The sequence below is a fragment of the Phyllostomus hastatus genome, unplaced genomic scaffold (genome assembly GCF_019186645.2).
Source record: "Phyllostomus hastatus isolate PE091 unplaced genomic scaffold, TTU_PhHast_1.1 phas_contig_1, whole genome shotgun sequence".
In the NCBI taxonomy this organism is placed as follows: Eukaryota; Metazoa; Chordata; class Mammalia; order Chiroptera; family Phyllostomidae; genus Phyllostomus; species Phyllostomus hastatus.
In genome coordinates this window covers 21,914,455-21,931,146 of record NW_025333498.1, presented here as the reverse complement: position 1 = coordinate 21,931,146, position 16,692 = coordinate 21,914,455, and the positions used below count along the sequence as shown (strand labels likewise).

General features: G+C 41.0%; 1 protein-coding gene across 1 annotated transcript in view; it reads right to left on the bottom strand.

Annotated features, from left to right (window-relative positions):
• The window catches only part of STK39 (serine/threonine kinase 39), a 277,365-nt gene that overhangs the window by 198,353 nt on the left and 62,320 nt on the right, over positions 1-16,692 (bottom strand). The window contains exons 3-5 of the mRNA XM_045830811.1: positions 9,081-9,189; positions 5,643-5,784; positions 4,421-4,476 (exon numbers count right to left, since the gene is read on the bottom strand). Of these exons, the coding sequence (XP_045686767.1) occupies positions 4,421-4,476; positions 5,643-5,784; positions 9,081-9,189 (307 nt within the window). The remainder of the gene's footprint in view (positions 1-4,420; positions 4,477-5,642; positions 5,785-9,080; positions 9,190-16,692) is intronic.

Here is a 16,692-nt window from a genome sequence, read left to right as displayed (position 1 = left end):
CACCTAAAAAATCAAAAGTAAGTGAAAAATGAGTATGAATTCTACCTTATATAATGTAGTAATGTGCTTCTAGAAAGTTCCTCAGAAAACAAATGTTGTGAAATCAACATTTTCATAGTACATTAAGAGTGATCACTATTTAAAAGACTCCTAAGATAAATATATCTGCAGTGGCCATCCCCAAGGTACCTGATTTATATGAATTTCTGTTTGCTTAGAATACCATCTCTCATGAATTCCGGACAAACTGGCTTAGTCACTTGCCAGACAAAGCACTAAGCTCTTCCTGACAATATGACAGAGCATCAAATTTGAAAATAAAATGCAAGGCCGTGGGAAAAGCATGACTTTCAAAGGGCCACTCCTTCTATCACATATTACAGCAAAAACAATTACACTTACCAAGGCATCCTCACCAAGTTTATTATCAGAAAGTCATACATACAGGTTGTCTGCACACAGAAGAAATACTGAGAAGTAAAGCATTTTCTTTTAAACCCTGAGGAGACAGTCCTCAGGTTTTCACTCGCAACATCAAACCTGAAGTCTCCCAGGATAAAAAGAGTGTGGCATCACTCCTGGCCTTCATTCTGCACCAAACGAAACCCACGATGATTGCTTCTCCTAAAACCTCACACACGATGCTGCGTGTCTCAACTTGAAAAATGGGGAAAAGGTGCCGAATATGTTTCCCAGCCCCAAAGAAAATCAGTTTACGCAGATATGTAGAAGAGTCAGTGATTGCTACAGGTCTTCCACCCAAAACTGAGATCATTTCGATCCAGATTTGGGATTCGTTTCCTGGAAATCCCACTGACGTGGAGTCCCAGGCTCTGAAGCCTGACTCCGTCACTTACTCCACGTGTGACCTGGAACCTTAGAACCTCGGCTTCTCATCTGTAAAATGGGTATAAAAACAGCACATTCCCCTTGGGGCTGTGCTGAGGACCGTGCGAGTCACAAAGCATCAGCACACAGAACCTGGCCTGGCACGCAGGAAGCACTCCATGTGCATGACTGTAGTTCCTGATTTTATATGCGCAGCCAAAAAAGTATATATTATTTCCACAAATTTGTACCGTTGGAAATAGAACCAAGTGTACTAGCCTTATTCTCACTTGTTGGCTGCATAACAGGGGGGAGAGCTTTTTGTGGTTTAAACCAGGCCTTTAAATTTTCCCTTTCCTCACAAAAAGTTCTGAGAAACGGAGTATGTGTATATATAGTAGAGGGAGTGGGGTTTTTTAAATAAAAATTCTGTTTTCTATTAGAATAGCAAGAATACTCTTTTAAAAAACATACTCTCAAGGCAATAATACTTGAGAGGTAATAATAACAATACTCTCAAGGTAAACAAATATGACATTCAAAGTAATAAATGCAAACTTCTCTCCCACTTAATTTTCATTTCAAAATACAAGGCCTAAAGAGCATTAAGATGTAGGAAGAGGGCACAAACAGTCTGAATGAAAGCAATGTGCGATGTGTTCAAACATAATAGGCGGCAACACGAAGAGCCACCCTGGCTCTGCTGTTGCTGCGAGTCTCCACTTCAGCTCGGCCACCAGACACAGACGCCGGCAACGACCCACAACTCCGGGTCCAGTTTTCGTTCCGTGACCCACTGCCTGACCCAGGAGTCAAACCCCTATCAAATGGGGACAGTGGCAGCATCTACCTTTTCCAAGGAAATATCCCAAGGGTTTTTAAAGCAATATTCTTATTTTATAGGTAAAACAAAAAATTAATTTTAAATACTGTATGAATTCAATGTTGTGCTCAGGTCTGAGAATATGGAGAAAACTAAATGGGAATTCTCGAAAGCCTTAGCTCCAAGAATGTAGAGACTGCAATTTAAATGCTTGTTAAGCCACCACAATGCATCTGGGAATGGCAGTTCTGGCTCCTATTCTTTATCACACAAGCCTGAGGACAGAGGTTCAAAAAAGATACCAAGGAAAGACCAGAGTAGCTGTATACAAAGTCCTACTACGTGCCAGGCACTGTTCCAGGCACTGCACACCGACTCATTTAACCTCACAACAACCCAAGGGGGGGGCCAGTGGCCCCCACAGAGCAAGGGTGTCCTAGGTTACACCCAACACCACCACCCACAGTGACAAAAAATCCCAAAGGCCTAAAAGGGAGAGAAACAGTTGGGAAGTCCAACCTGAGGGGATCCTCACTGAGAAAAAGAAGACGATGTGCTCCAGAAGGCCCAGAGAAGGAGCTCAGGTCATTAATCTGATGAGAATAATGGGATGAGGTGACCAGCAGGGAACCACGTGGCAGAACATGGTGGGGGTAGACCCACCTCCAGGTTTCAAAGGCAGTTCGCTGCTTTTTTGATCCTCTTAGTGAGAAATGACCATTTTGTCACAAAACACAGAACGTTAGTTATATTTCCTTTTCGGCTTAGTGCAAAATTAATAAGCTAATGTCTAAGTTTCCATAATTCGTAAGCATTACTTTTTTATAGCTCATAAAGCCCCTCAGAGTTAAACCTCTTACAAGACAAATCTGAGGCGCCTACGATGGCCAGGCAGTGCAAGGGAGAGTCGCTGCGATCGTGTTGGTTGTGATCAACAGTAACAGTGGTCCCAGCACGAGAAGTAAATACCAGCCACAGCCGCAGCAGAGCAACAGCTGTTGACGTTCACCACATGCCCATTACATGCAGGCTGGCCACTGTCACGGTCACTGAATATAATAAAAAGCCTCATTTGATTTTTCGCAAAAAAAAAAAAATGATGAGGTGGGTCACACTTGTATTCCCGTTTAAGGAAACTGTGTCTTAAAGAGGTTAGGTAACTTGACCAAGGTCACAGAGCCTGAGTGATGATGACCTGGGAACTATAGCCGAGCCTGATGACCCCAGAGATTGCACGCTTAAAGACTACTCTGCGGCTGGACGGTTTGAAGCTTTTGTCCACAAGTCCACAAGTTTTCTTCATTTGTCACTTGTTTAGTTCAAGTATTTTTTTTCCCCCAAAACCTCCCCTAGCTTGTAGAATAAGGGCCACTCTTTAGAATGAGGACAAGATAAATATACATAAGGCACTAACTCAGATGCCTCAAGAACAAAACTCAGCATTAATAGTAAGTGCTACCAAAGTAGAGAGGGAGAAAAGAGATGGATCAAGAAAGGCTGAAAACTGATCATTAAGGCCAGGCAATTGGTACAAGAAGGTTCTTCCAATTTTCTCTCTACTCTGTGCTATGCTTGAACATTTTCACAGTAAGAGGTTTGAAAATGGCTTTGACTATTGAGAGTTCATTAAGTTTACTGAGTCATTTCCCTTCATTTGTTTTACTAGGCCAGACTTCACATGGTTTAAAATTCAAAATGTTGTAAAAGTTAAACACTAAGCAGAGGGGGGCAAGCAACAACTCAAAGAGATGACTCACAGCTTATCCTTGTATTGGGTGCTTGTTTGTTTTCTTGTCGAAACTCTTGCATTTCTAGTAACAGCCCAGAACCCCCAGATTTGTCGAGAAATAAGGCTGGGACCAAGGACTGTAATCAACTTTGGTCTAGTAACTAAATTCACGTGAAGAGCCTAAACCTATGCTAAAAACTAGGGCTCTTTCACTAGAAGGAGATGAGGCCAATTCGACATTTGGGGCCAACGTCAACATTCTTCAACCACAGATTCTCACCAAGGATGCTGCTTGTAATACTTCATGCCTGGAGTCAGCAGGCTAAACACCCTTCCATTACAGAGAAGGATTGTTCAGCCAAAAATTCCAAATGCACTGCGAGTTGTGAGGACGGCTGAGACAGACCTTCACGAACAGGGGGTAAAACAAGAGTCAATGTGGACATGGCTGCCTTGCACCCCAGGCCATGTGGGTTCCTCCGGGAGCCACAACAAGATGAAAGACAGGTTCTATACATGGAAGGGGCCTGGCTGATGCACTTACTCAGTACACATTTACTTGGCTGCACACCAAACTACTGTCAAGAATCGCCAGGCAGGATCAGATTTAAGAGCAAAGTAAGCCCTAGATTTTAAGAGCTCACAATTCTCTCAGCCACCTCTTGAGAAATAAAAGGCTTTAAATTAATGTGTACAATGTTTTCAACTTTCAAACTCATCAAAAACTCTCAGAGTGCTTTTCATGCAGTTATATAAATATTGCATTTATTCAATTAAAAGGTAGAAAAAAATAAAAGTAAAATTATTCTTTATCAAAGGGCTATGCTCTAAAATAGCATTTATAAGATGATCTAACAAAGATTTCCAGAACAACAAGAAAATGTGTTACACCTGAGAACCCAACACTCTATACCGTGGCAGCCCAAATACATTCTTAAAACAGACGGCATGCATTGACTTATTTCTTCGGAATGATTCTATAAGCCTTGGAAATGTATTGCTTCTTTAAACAAGAATTTTTTTATCTTTATCAACATTACCTGCTATTTGCACTGAACCATCCTCACCCAGAAGAATATTACCAGCTTTCAAATCCCTATTCAGAAAAAAAAAAAGAATAAATTATGCAATACAGATATTATATTGCATTAATTCACTCAGGGAGATTTTAAAACATATCACATAAGCAACTATTTCACATGATTTTATAAATACTAAAATTATTTCATAGATTTCAAACAAGATACATGTGATTTTATAGTTTGTTCCTGGGGAATGGTTAGAATTTTAGTAACAACTATTTTATGTGAAATCATTATCCAGATTTAATTAAATCAATAGTGAGTAGACTCTTTATTTTCTATTAGAGTTAGAGACTGTCCATGTGCTCACAATACTATCATTTCATCAAGAATGAGAGTCCAGCCTATGAAAAGCGGTTCTATTTCCACTGAAATTTGTCTGTGGGGTAATTCCAAATTAATCCTATCAGCCTCTTAAACAACTTCTTTCCTCAGTCTCTCCCCAGAGGAGAGACTGATTATGAACACTAATTATAATGTTCTATAATATATTTTTTCTCTATATAGGAGTGTGCTGAGTAGTCATAACACTTAAAGAAAAAGAAAAATGATAATCTATAAGTTTGATTTCTAAAGTAATATTTTTTTCTAATTACTGAAAGAAAATAAATAGCTCACTTAGTTCAGGGTAGGGAAATTAAAGTTGGTACTGCTGGTAAATGGTTACCATATTTACCTGCTGCTACTCCTAAGAGCCCATTAGAAACATTGGACAATCATATCCTCTGCTGATTGGCTATCTAAATTGGCATTTTATGTCACCAAGAAGATGAAACCAGTGCTTCCTCCTTCCCTCTCACCATCATGTCAAAAATAATTAACATATTACAATGTTTGAAACAGTCTTGCCTATACTGGAGAGTTAGAAATGATATCCAGTTCAAATGAGCACACTTCGAGAGCAGTACATTAACTGATGTTTTTAATGAATTCACTCAGTACTTTTTATATTCTGTTCTTACTCCAGTGAAAGCAGATAAATCAATTCTGAGGACACCAATATAATTCGTCAAAATTCCCTTACCTATTTCTTTCTTAAATACTTTCTTCCTTCACCTATTTAGCCTAAGTTAGAAATAATGCCAATCCCTACCTACCTGCAATATGTCTTTCCTAAATACACTATATTGACTAGGACCAAAGATACAACTGAATTTAAACATCTCTGCAGAGGTCATACCTGTGAATCTGACCATTTCTGTGTAGATAGTCCAGGCCTTCCAAAACCTCTTTAAGAATTGTTGCTATTATTGCCTCTTCCAGAACTCCATTCTTATGTTCTCCTCGGTTGACAATGTACTTTATAATATCCAACATTGAACCTAAGTGGGTAGACAGAAGAATTGGAAAAAAATCAGGTAAGAGCCCTGGCTGGTGTAGCTCAGTGGATTGAGCATGGGCCTGTGAACAAAAGGATCGTGGTTCGATTCCCAGTCAGGGCACATGCCTGGGTTGCAGGCCAGTTCCCAGCAGGGGACACACGAGAGGCAACCATACATTGATATTTCTCTCCCTCTCTCCTTCCCTTCTCCTCTAAAGATAAATAAATAAAATCTTAAAAAAAAAAAACTAAAAAAAAATTGGGTAAGCATCTTCATTATCTTTCCAGAATAAGGCTCCCAATTTAGAAAACTAAATGAGAACATAAAGATGGTTTTTGTGTGTTTAACACAAATATTCCCAAGGCATACGAACAATTGCAAGGCAGCCCGTGGCCAGACACACTAAATTCGAGTTTGCAAGTTCACTTTCAGCTAAAGTAAATGAGAAGGAATCTGGATCAGGAACCAAAGACTATACAGGGCCACTTCCAAGTTAGTCCATTTTCCCTAGTCATGCAATTGGTTACAGACTCAAGAGAGGGTTCAAGGTATCTGAGCTGAAAAGGAAAGGAACAGGAGGCCAGGAGAGAGAGAGCAATGAACTTCTCAGAGGTAGCAGCCTGCTCTTCCATGATGTCTAATGCACAGGTAGAAGGGGACAGAAAAAGGTATTTTGCCTTTAGACCCTGCTTACTACCAGAGGATTCCTTTCTGGGATTCTAGGCAATCTTTGTTTTCACTTACTTGGTGCTTGATGTACTGACTTTTATAATAAAGAAATGAATACACAGTACTCTGCTATGATAAACAGATTAGTATCCTTGGCACTGTGAATTCATGTTTCAACACATATTAATTAATATTTCAAACCTCCCTCTGGGTCATTTTAAAAACCATAATTACCTGGGGGGGGGGGGGTCAACATTTCTGAAGAGTTAACAATTAGCTTACCTCAGGACCTGAATTTGGCTCCAGGCTCTCAATGATTAACTAAGAGGACTGAGTTTCCCCAGCAGATATTACTACACCAGACTAACCACCCAACCTTTATTATGGGATTTAATGTGATAAAATATTCTAGAAGAAAACAAATACACATTTTCTACCTCAGAGAGAAATAAAACATCTGTTTATCCATAGACTCTTGGATATTTTGATCATTCAGAACATTATACTTCCAGAAACATTTTATTTATATCTTATAAGGATATACCATACCAGGCATGCATGTATTTCTAGCTTGCTGATGGAAAACTGAGCAAGAGTCCACTTCTACCCACATTCCCATTCCCTGTGCAAAGCTTTTTAAAACCTGTTCCTCTTACCCACTAAAGCCATGAGTCTAAATTGTATTCTTTTAAAAAGACAGTGAAATTTTCTGTAAAGTCCTCAGGAAAGTGGACAGGGGATATTCTCGGGCTTATAAAAGGTTAATAGGGATAAAAAGAAATGAAAAAAGGAAGTAAAATCCTCCGCTGCTTGAACAAAATATTTGGGGCTATCCAGGGTCCCAGGTTACCAGAATTTCTCATTTCCTCACAGTTGGTGGACTCCATAAGGAGAGACCAGGTTAAAATCTCTTATTGGAAAAGCACCATCCTCCAAAAAACCAAGAAGCAGACCAAACACTAGACACTATGGTCGAGCTCCAACAGGCTTCCTTTTGCTTTTTCTTTTGTCTTTCTTTCACTTTTTAATTAAAAACCAAGTAGACATTCAAGGAAACAATGATGAATAGGACTGATGACGAGACTGGGAACAGAACCCAACCAGGAGCTCCAGGCCCCCTACCAAGACCCACACAAGCAGACCCGAGGCAATTACCACGCATTCGTCATCTCATCATCTCATTTCTGGGCCTCTGCTTGATCCAAGACACTTTCTTTAAAAAAAAAATTGAAATGCCTCCCTGGTTGAGCTTTAGCTGGAAATGGGTCTACAGATAAAACTGGGCTGTACAATATAAGTTCTGCTATGACAGTTTTGACTTTGTCCCAGCACCACAAAATGTTCTCCTCTGCTCCTACGCCCCGTTTCCTGTCTCAGGGAGACAGACAGCGATGTGACACCCTGGAGACAGAACACACCAGAGAAGGGGGTAGGCTGGACGTGATGAAGAAAGTGCCTCCTGCTTCCTAAGCTTCAATTTTTGGGTAACATGAAGGTGATAACACCACCTTGCTGTTAAGTCAACAGGTCCTATGGTCACAGATTCCAGCACTAACAGTTACTATGTACATGACCTCGGGCAAGCTGCTTAACTCTCTTGAGCTTTGGTGAACTTTCTGAAAAACAGGGATGGCACCATCTGCCATTTGGGGAGGTTGTGCACACTAAGTGAAACAAGGTAAGGAAATAATAGCCTTGAACAGGGTCTAGCCTGTTTAGTAAAGTTAAGGGTTATCATTATCGTGCCCTATCAATTAGTGCTGTTAAAAGATAAAAAGAAATAAAGAAATGCAAAAGTGCCTTATTAATTTCATTGTCCATGGCTCTTACAACTTCAGTGATCTGAGGCCAGTGAGGGAAAGTCACTTTGTGCAAACAGGTGATGAACACTGAACCACTTCTGATCAATACTGCACATAAATGATGCCACATGCAGAAAAGTCTCTCTCCATTTCAACTGGGACAACATTTACTGGGTACCGGGTTCAATGAATTAGAAGGGCATTTTCCTGTGCTTTCTTCATGAAGTCCACAATGCGAATCTGCACTGTCCAACACTGTAGCCACTAGCCACCTAAGTTATTTAAGTATAAGCAAATTAAAATAGCATAGAAATCCAGTCCTTCAGTAACACCAGCCACGTGTCAAGTGCTCAGGAGCCACATGTAACTAGCAGAAACTGGAGAGCACGGCTACAGAACACTTCTACCGCCACAACACTGAAATAATTCATTGTGTGGCAGTGCATGAAGGACTTGCATAATGTTAAAAATGAAGGTTTTAAAGAGAAAGGACTGGTTAACTTTTCTGAATAGCAGCAGAGAGGAGGTGACCTTTTAGGACTTGACGGCATGGAGAGGGATGGACGGACCTAGGGCTGAGGGGGCAGCACAGGTGAGGCCAGAGAGGCATCAGAGTGCAGAGGTGTTTAGGGAGATGAACCCACAGAGGAAGGCCAGGATACGAGGGGATGCACATTTTAGAAGTTAAGCTGAATTGGACTTTATCCTCTATGCAAATAATAAATCAAGCAAAACTTTTAAATATAGGGGTATGGGGGTCAAATCTCAAATCTTATTCAATATGTTGGCTTGCGCAGAAGGAAAACAATGACAAAATCCACTTACCTCCACTTAGTAATTTCATGACCAGCCACAGTTCATCTTTGACCACAAAAGAGGTGTAATAGGTCACTACGTTGGGATGGCTGCACTGACTCATGGCTTGAATTTCTTTCTATAAGAAAAGCAAAACATGACATAGTAGCACCATGAAGTGAACATCGGGAAGCAAAACACAAATGAACCACGGTCGAATATCTGGCTACCATTCCTACTTAAAAGTATACCTGGGGTGGTGGTAAGGAGGGTTGCCTAAAAACCTTCCCTTCGAATGAGCTACATGAGAACTAACCTGCTTACCCACGTCACCTCCAGGAGACCACAAAACCCTGTTGACCAGCCGCAGACCCAAGAAGGACATCCTACTCTGCCAGCACAGACCCCTGCTATACATGACTAGGTGCCTCCAACTTGAACCAAAGGCCTCCATAGAGAGGCAAGACTGGGTGAGTTACTGGGAGACATGAGTCCCGGTGCCAGCCTGAACTCTGGTGCGTGTCTTAGCTCCTCCCTCATCTAAAATGGGACAACAAAACAGTTTCTGCTTGTCGGGACTGCCGTGATGATAAATGAGAGAATTCATGAGAAAATGCTAGAGGATCATTTCCCAAACTACCTTCCATGGGAGATACTCCATCAGGAAAATCAAGGGGCAGAGGGGGACTGGTAGGGTGAAGTCGGCTGGGGAAACATCAGATACTAAATCTCCCTCCCAAGGAGGCAGTCACAAGGAACGTGAGCACAGCCAAGGGCTCCGAGAAGTCCTGCAGCAGACACACTGTCGTGGCTGAATCCAGGCTAACCGCACAGGAAAACGATCTCTATGTGTCATAGTTTAGAAAAGACTGCTGCAGAGAAAAAAGTTTTATAGAGAGATATAAAACAGCAAATTTTTGAAGTCAGACAAATGGAAAACTTTAATAAACCACATATTTCTGTAAAAGTCAAGTTCATACTGGTTTAGGTTTGTCATTTTACGTTATTGCCAGATGATTCGTATAAAGCTTCGGCCAAATGAAAACCCTCAATCAAAGGTATCGGATGAGTGTAACTGACTTTTAAGGTATAAGCCACGAGAATAACCTCAGTCATCAGAGAAACCTCATTTATGCTATTACGTATTTGTGACAAAAGAAAAGTGTATTTACGCATCCCATAAATACTTTCAATAACAATGAGCATCTAATTAACTTCAAGTTTTAACTTAAAATTGCCTGACAATAATATTCCAATTTAGGCTGCGATCTCCGCATATTTAGTACTAATTATCCTCAAATTACTAAGAGCCTATATGTCAGATAACTTTGCCAAAATACCATGACGTGTAACATACACATACATCTTAAATAAACTCCTAAGAAAATCACTAAGTTTTCTATTTTCTTTTCATTATTTGACAACACTTCCCCTTCATTGTCTCCCTCATTTAGCTGATTCCAGGTTTTCTAAATCTGACCGACCCTTTTCAATTCGGCAGCTCCTGTCCTTTGAACAAGATCTGAAACCTGAGTTCCAGTTTCCATCTGTCTCTGGTGTTAGGTTTTGATGCCATAAGATGCTTCTGAAGGAGAAATGGAACACTGCCCAGGCCATTCCTATTTCAAGTCACTAGCATCTGCTCGTTGTGGGAATGGCCCACTTTGAAAGCCTGCAGCATTAGGTAGGATCCAGTTTAAACAGATGCCTCCATTTTTTCACAGAAATAGGAATAATGTTTCTTGAAAATATGTGCACTCTACATTCTCACTGTTCCATATTCAATGTAAATGAATGCCTTTCTAGCTTTCAAATTTCCAACTTTCAAATCATTAATCAAAACGCACAATATACAACCAATTGCCACATGAAAAGAAATTCTTCTGCAATTCCACGCAAAGTTGAGTTGGAGTATGGAAAAATACATTTTTTTTAGCCCTTTGCACTTAGATGGCCCATACCATTTCCTACCCAGAGTGTCAGGTTCTCTGAGGTGGTAGTGAGGATACAGTAAAACTCTGTGTGTGTGTGTGTGTGTGTGTGTGTGTGTGTGTGTGTGTTATACTGGGGGTTGGGGGGAGATGGAGGAAGTGAGGGAGAGAAACAATTAACCTAGGGAGAAATTCTTTGAGATGAGCTAAGGATATAACTTAAAAAATTCTATTCCTTCAAAATTTGGGGTCTTAGAGGTACCAGCTAGACAATCAAAGGTCCTAAGGATTTAAAAGGAAAAAAAGGGCAAGGAGTACAGACACCACCCCTACTAATACACCCCCACAGAAGATCAAAGAAGAGGCAGAGGGCCTGAGAGTGGACTTGCCTCAGTCTGTCCGCTCATAACCTCACGTGGTTTTTCCATGCAGCATTATTGTTCCTGTTTACTGCTTGGCTATGGGGTCCATATCCCCCATTCCTATACCATCCATTTGACTGCACAATCTTTCCATGCAGCAGAACCTCTAACACCTAAAGAATAACAAAACTTGCCTCAAAGGAAAACACTAGCCCTGGCTGGTGAAGCTCAGTGGATTGAGCATGGGCCTGCGAACCAAAGGGTCACCAGTTCAATTCCCAGTCAGGGCACATGCCTGGGTTGCAGGCCAAGTTCCCAATAGGGGGCTCTTAAGAGGCAACCACACATTGATGTTTCTCTACCTCTTTCTCCTTCCCTTCCCCTCCCTCTAAAAGTAAATAAAATTTAAAAAAAAAGAAAAACACTAGTCACTCTGCCTTGTGCTACCACTGAATCCCTATGGTAAGAAATATTTCCACAAATGGGGTAGAGAGAAACTTGAAGAAGGAAGAACTAGGTGCTCTACCTGCCCATCCAACTGTTATTTTACTTCATATTTAAACTTTCTGTGAAGTTGTCTTCTAGAGAGGTACACAATTTCTATTTATATTTTTGTTATGGTCTGAATGTTGGTGCCCCCACCAAAATTCTGAAGTCACTGGCACTGGGAGAAGGAGAGCTGGAGGGTGACTGGACCATCAGGGTACAGTCCTCACGAACGAGATATCACAGAGACACCACAGAGAACTCATTCGCCCCCTGTGTTGCAGGAGGAAGCAATGAGAAGGCTGCAACCTGAAAGATGCCCCCCAGCCATGCCGGCACCCTGACCTCAGACTTCCACCCTCCAGAGCTGTGAGAAATAAATTTCTGTTGTTCATAAGTCACCCAGTTTGTGGTGCTTTTGATATAGCAGCCCAAACTAGTTAAGGCAATTTATATATGTTTATATTTTATATTTTAAAAAACATAAATATTGCTTGGCTCAAATAGTCTTTCCACAGAACTATTTTCTCCATTTGTTTTCAAGACAGTGATAATGGTTGCTCTTTGAATTATTTGCTTGGTGACAATCTATCAGCTAAATCATCCAGCTTTTCCCAGTGCCCGAACTTCGCTCCCAGGGTCGGCAAACCCACTTATTCCCAAACACATTCATTTCTTCCTGTCTCTGAAAGTGACAAAAGTATTGGCCAAATAATAAATAAGATATGATTTTTAAAAATGTTTCATCCAGTTCTTCCTATAGAATGAATGAGTGCTAATATCCCATTTCCTTAATTACTGCACCGTCTGTGGAAGAAGCGGCAGTTAGAGCCTTCTTCTCAAACTCAGTCATGCACAATCACCTGGGGATCTTGCGAAAATGCAGGCTCTCATTTAGTAGGCCTGGGGTGGGGCCTGAGAGTCTGCATTTCTAATAGGTTTCAGGTTCAAACACCAGACTTTGAGTGGCAAAGTGGCAGAGGGCAGACAGAGAAGCAGGTGGGTGTGGGGTGGAGGGAGAGGAAGGCCTGAGTAAGACAGCAGGCCTGGCTTCACCACCCAGCTGAGTCTGCCCTGAAAAAAGGGGTAGAAAGCGAAGGTGGTTTGAATTTCACAACTACGGGAAAGGGTAAAAAATTCAAAGGGAGAAAAAGAACACGAGGTCAAACTGGTAGAGCTCAAAAGATTCTGAAATCCAGGCAACGCATTTGCCAAAACTATAGTCAAGGAATATGACACAGCGGCTCCCTCGGAAGTCTGGTGAAATGAGACTCAGACATGTCACCAAGTGCCAAACGAAGCTGTGGCACAGTATTTTATCTTCCCTGGGGCTCGGAGAGCTGGCTTTGCTCATGCAGCTACATCTGAAACATGTCACAGATCAGATTTCACAAGAGTGAGAAAACCAACCTAACATGGGGTAGAAAGTAAAAGGCCTTTCCAGCTGCTAGAACAGAAGCGGCAGCCACAGCAGCACACCTCTGCTGGGAGCAACGTGGGCGAAAGACAGACCGAAGAGGGCTGGACACCTCCATGCTGTGGCTCCAGCCCAATCAAAGCTGTCAAACGAGGGCATGACACAGGCGTCTCACATGGGACACACGAGGTTTGGTTGGGGACACACACAAAAAAACCATAGAGTACCCTACCCTAGAAATATGAGTTGGGAGGGGAAAAAACTGCCAAAAAACCAAAAACTGGAAAAATGAAAGAAAATAACAAACCTCCTTTAAATATTCATAAGGAATTTTCTGATACAGCTATATAGCGTTTGTTTCCCATCCCCTTCCCAAAAAAGAATTATTCTCCAACAAATACTGAGGACACACGGGAAATGTAACTGACAAGGATGTGACCCAGCAGGAGCCGTGTAAGAAGGGCAACAGTCTCAGACACAGCAGCGAGGCTTTGCAGCGAGGCTATGTCACTGACCAGCTTGATCGCCTGGGCAAATCATGCAGCATCTTCAAGCCTTGGTTTCCTTTTCTGTAAAAGGACCTTAACAATGCCATCTACATAGGATTGTTGAGACATAAGTGAAATGGGATGTATAAAACTCCTTACAGAACACCTAGCACATAAAAGGAATGTGAAAAGTCAGTCTCTCAATGTCTCAGTTCCTTTTAGCCTGTGAGCATCCCCAGGCTGATCACTAATTTCAAGTGTCCCAAGTTCCGGACTGAACCTCAAAGGCAAAGAGCCTCAACCTGACAGTGGCACACACCTCTTCCTACAGAAATGTCACAGAATGCACTGTGTGTCCCTCTGGCTCTAGGAGTGTCTTATATGCACAGGTCACTGGGTCATGAATTTTTAGCTTTATTCCTGAGCCTCCATGGACCCTGCCTGTGTTCTTCCTAGTTATCTCACCTGTGTAATTTATACCACCTTGTCATACTTCACGTGTCCTCGTACACTGCCTCACACCCTTCTGGAATAAGAAGTCTCAACACATACTTATGCAAAGGGCTCAGAACATACAGAAATAAGAGAGAGTTTGAAGATGTAAGAATTAGGAAAAAGTTAAAGCCTAGATTTTTTTGTCCCTTAAAACCATAAGATTCACAGTGAAAAAAATGTTTAAATGAATTCTGAATTCGAAATATTAAACTATACTTAACCAAATTTAGCATATTTTCACAACTTATGTAAATTCTAAGTAAATTCTTCTTTATCCGATATTGATAGCAAAATATCCTACTCAGCCTTAGTTAAGACATCAAACCTACACTCCAACATAATGCGCAGTTCAATCTGAGGAGAAACTATGTCTAACCACATTCCAAAGCAGGGGTTCTCAACCTTGGCTGCACACCGAAATCACCTGGGGAGCTTTAAAAAGCACTAATGCCTGGATCCCAGCCCCAGGGATGCCGATGTAAATTGGTTTAGGATACAGCCTAGGAATAAAACTTTTCAAAAGCTCCCGGGTGATTCTCATGTGCAGCCAAGGTTGAGAACCACTGCTGTCCAGTAAGCACTGAGATGCATTACCCTCCCAGGGAAACGCTGAGACACACATCCGCCCAGGCTCATTTCCACTCTGCAACTTAATCCAAACAGGAAAAAATAGATGTACAAATCCTATTAAATGAAATAGGTATTTCCAAATACAAGAGACAACCAAATACATCTTTAAAATGTATTGAACACCGTCTAAAATTGACGGTATACTGAAAGAATGCCCTAAATGACAGGAGGGTAACCATGTTTAAAAAAAAATATAAAACTTTGCAGAAAGTTGTTCTCCAGCTTGTACTTGCATAACATCAGCATCATTATGAAGGATAAACTAATCAATAAACTAAATAACCCAATACTTTAGGAAGCAGAATTTTTTCAAAAAGAAAAAAAAAGTTAACTTCAAATGTCAGCCAAGCAATGGAAAATTGACAAAGCTCTTATAAAAGCCGTGTATTTTTCTGTGCTATCATTTTCAATCATGAAAAATATTGCAAGATTTTTTTAAATGATGAGAAATTTTATACCACACATGAAGAAAACTCTTGCCTCCTTTACAACAACAGAAACAACAGGGAAAAACTCAAGGAAGACTAAGTCAAGTATTCCGACTTGTACCACTTACCAATAAATCAACTGATGTCCCTTACCACTTAGTTTTGTTATTATTTTCATATGATTTGGTTTCCGTGAATATCTAAGTACAGTCCGATTGAAGGCAGGATTAAAAATAGAGAAAGTCTACATATTTTGAAGACAAAACATTTTTAAAAATAAGTAAAAGGGAAGCAAAAATTCTGTGATAGCCTTAATCGGTGTTTGTGGAAGTATGTAAAGCTATAGAGAGCAGCTGTAAAGAGGTAAAATGGCATTGGTGTTGGAGGTCTGAAAAATCCCCCCAAATCCCCAGGGAAGTCACGATGGGTAAATATCTACTTGCTGACAGAACAGAACATACATCCCAGGACCTTAGTTATGATGTCACAAAACTGGGCACTCTGCAAAAACTGTCTGAAAACAAGCTAGAGAATTTTTCTTGGAAATGTAGAAGCTACTGGTATGGTTATTTTCTAGAAAAGAAACAAGGAGAGAGAAGAAAGCAAAGAATAAAGGAGTGATGTTGAAATACTACAGGAAAACTCAATGGGGAAGAGCCATTTTATTTTACAGTCAGCTAAAAAAGTTCTTCATCAGTCACAAGGATGCCTTACAGGTTCTGAAAGTCCTGCAGTCGGTCATCATGGAATTTGACTCAGACTCCACCATCAACAACGACCGTGTGATCATTTAACTGTCAATGACTGAGAGTATGCAAAAAGTCAAGTGGAAGACTTCATTAACAGAATGACTGAAGAAACTTTCTTGTTAGCCAAGTGACACTGCTGGAAACCACCTTTAGCACTGTTGCTGCGTTTGGTGTTATCACAGGAAGATGAGAAGTGGGGTAAAAGAAAAGAGTCTTTTTGCTGTGGTGCACCCTGTCCCACACCTGGGTACAATCTGCAGTCTGGGATTCTGCCAGGCAGCAACCCTCCTGTGGAAGTGGCAGAAACCTCTGGCTAACACTCCCCAACCTTCTTTCTAAGTATTTCCCAAGTCCGTCTCCTTCAGGAACAGCTTAATTAATTGTGGAAACAACCAAACCAACTAAGAAAGAAGATAAGGTAGGAAAAAATAACCCAAACAACAGCATTGTTTCCAGAAGGCTACAAAGATGGCAAAAGTGAGATACAAAAAGAGAGAGAGAGAGAGAAGTAACTGAACTTGTATTCAATCTGGGGAGGTTTTCACCATTTTCTCCTGCTGTGTTGGGTCTCTTTGTCACTAAACAAATGCAAGTCCAGAAACATATGTCCTTGCAATGCTCATTCCCACCTCTCTAATTTCTTACAAATGTATCTC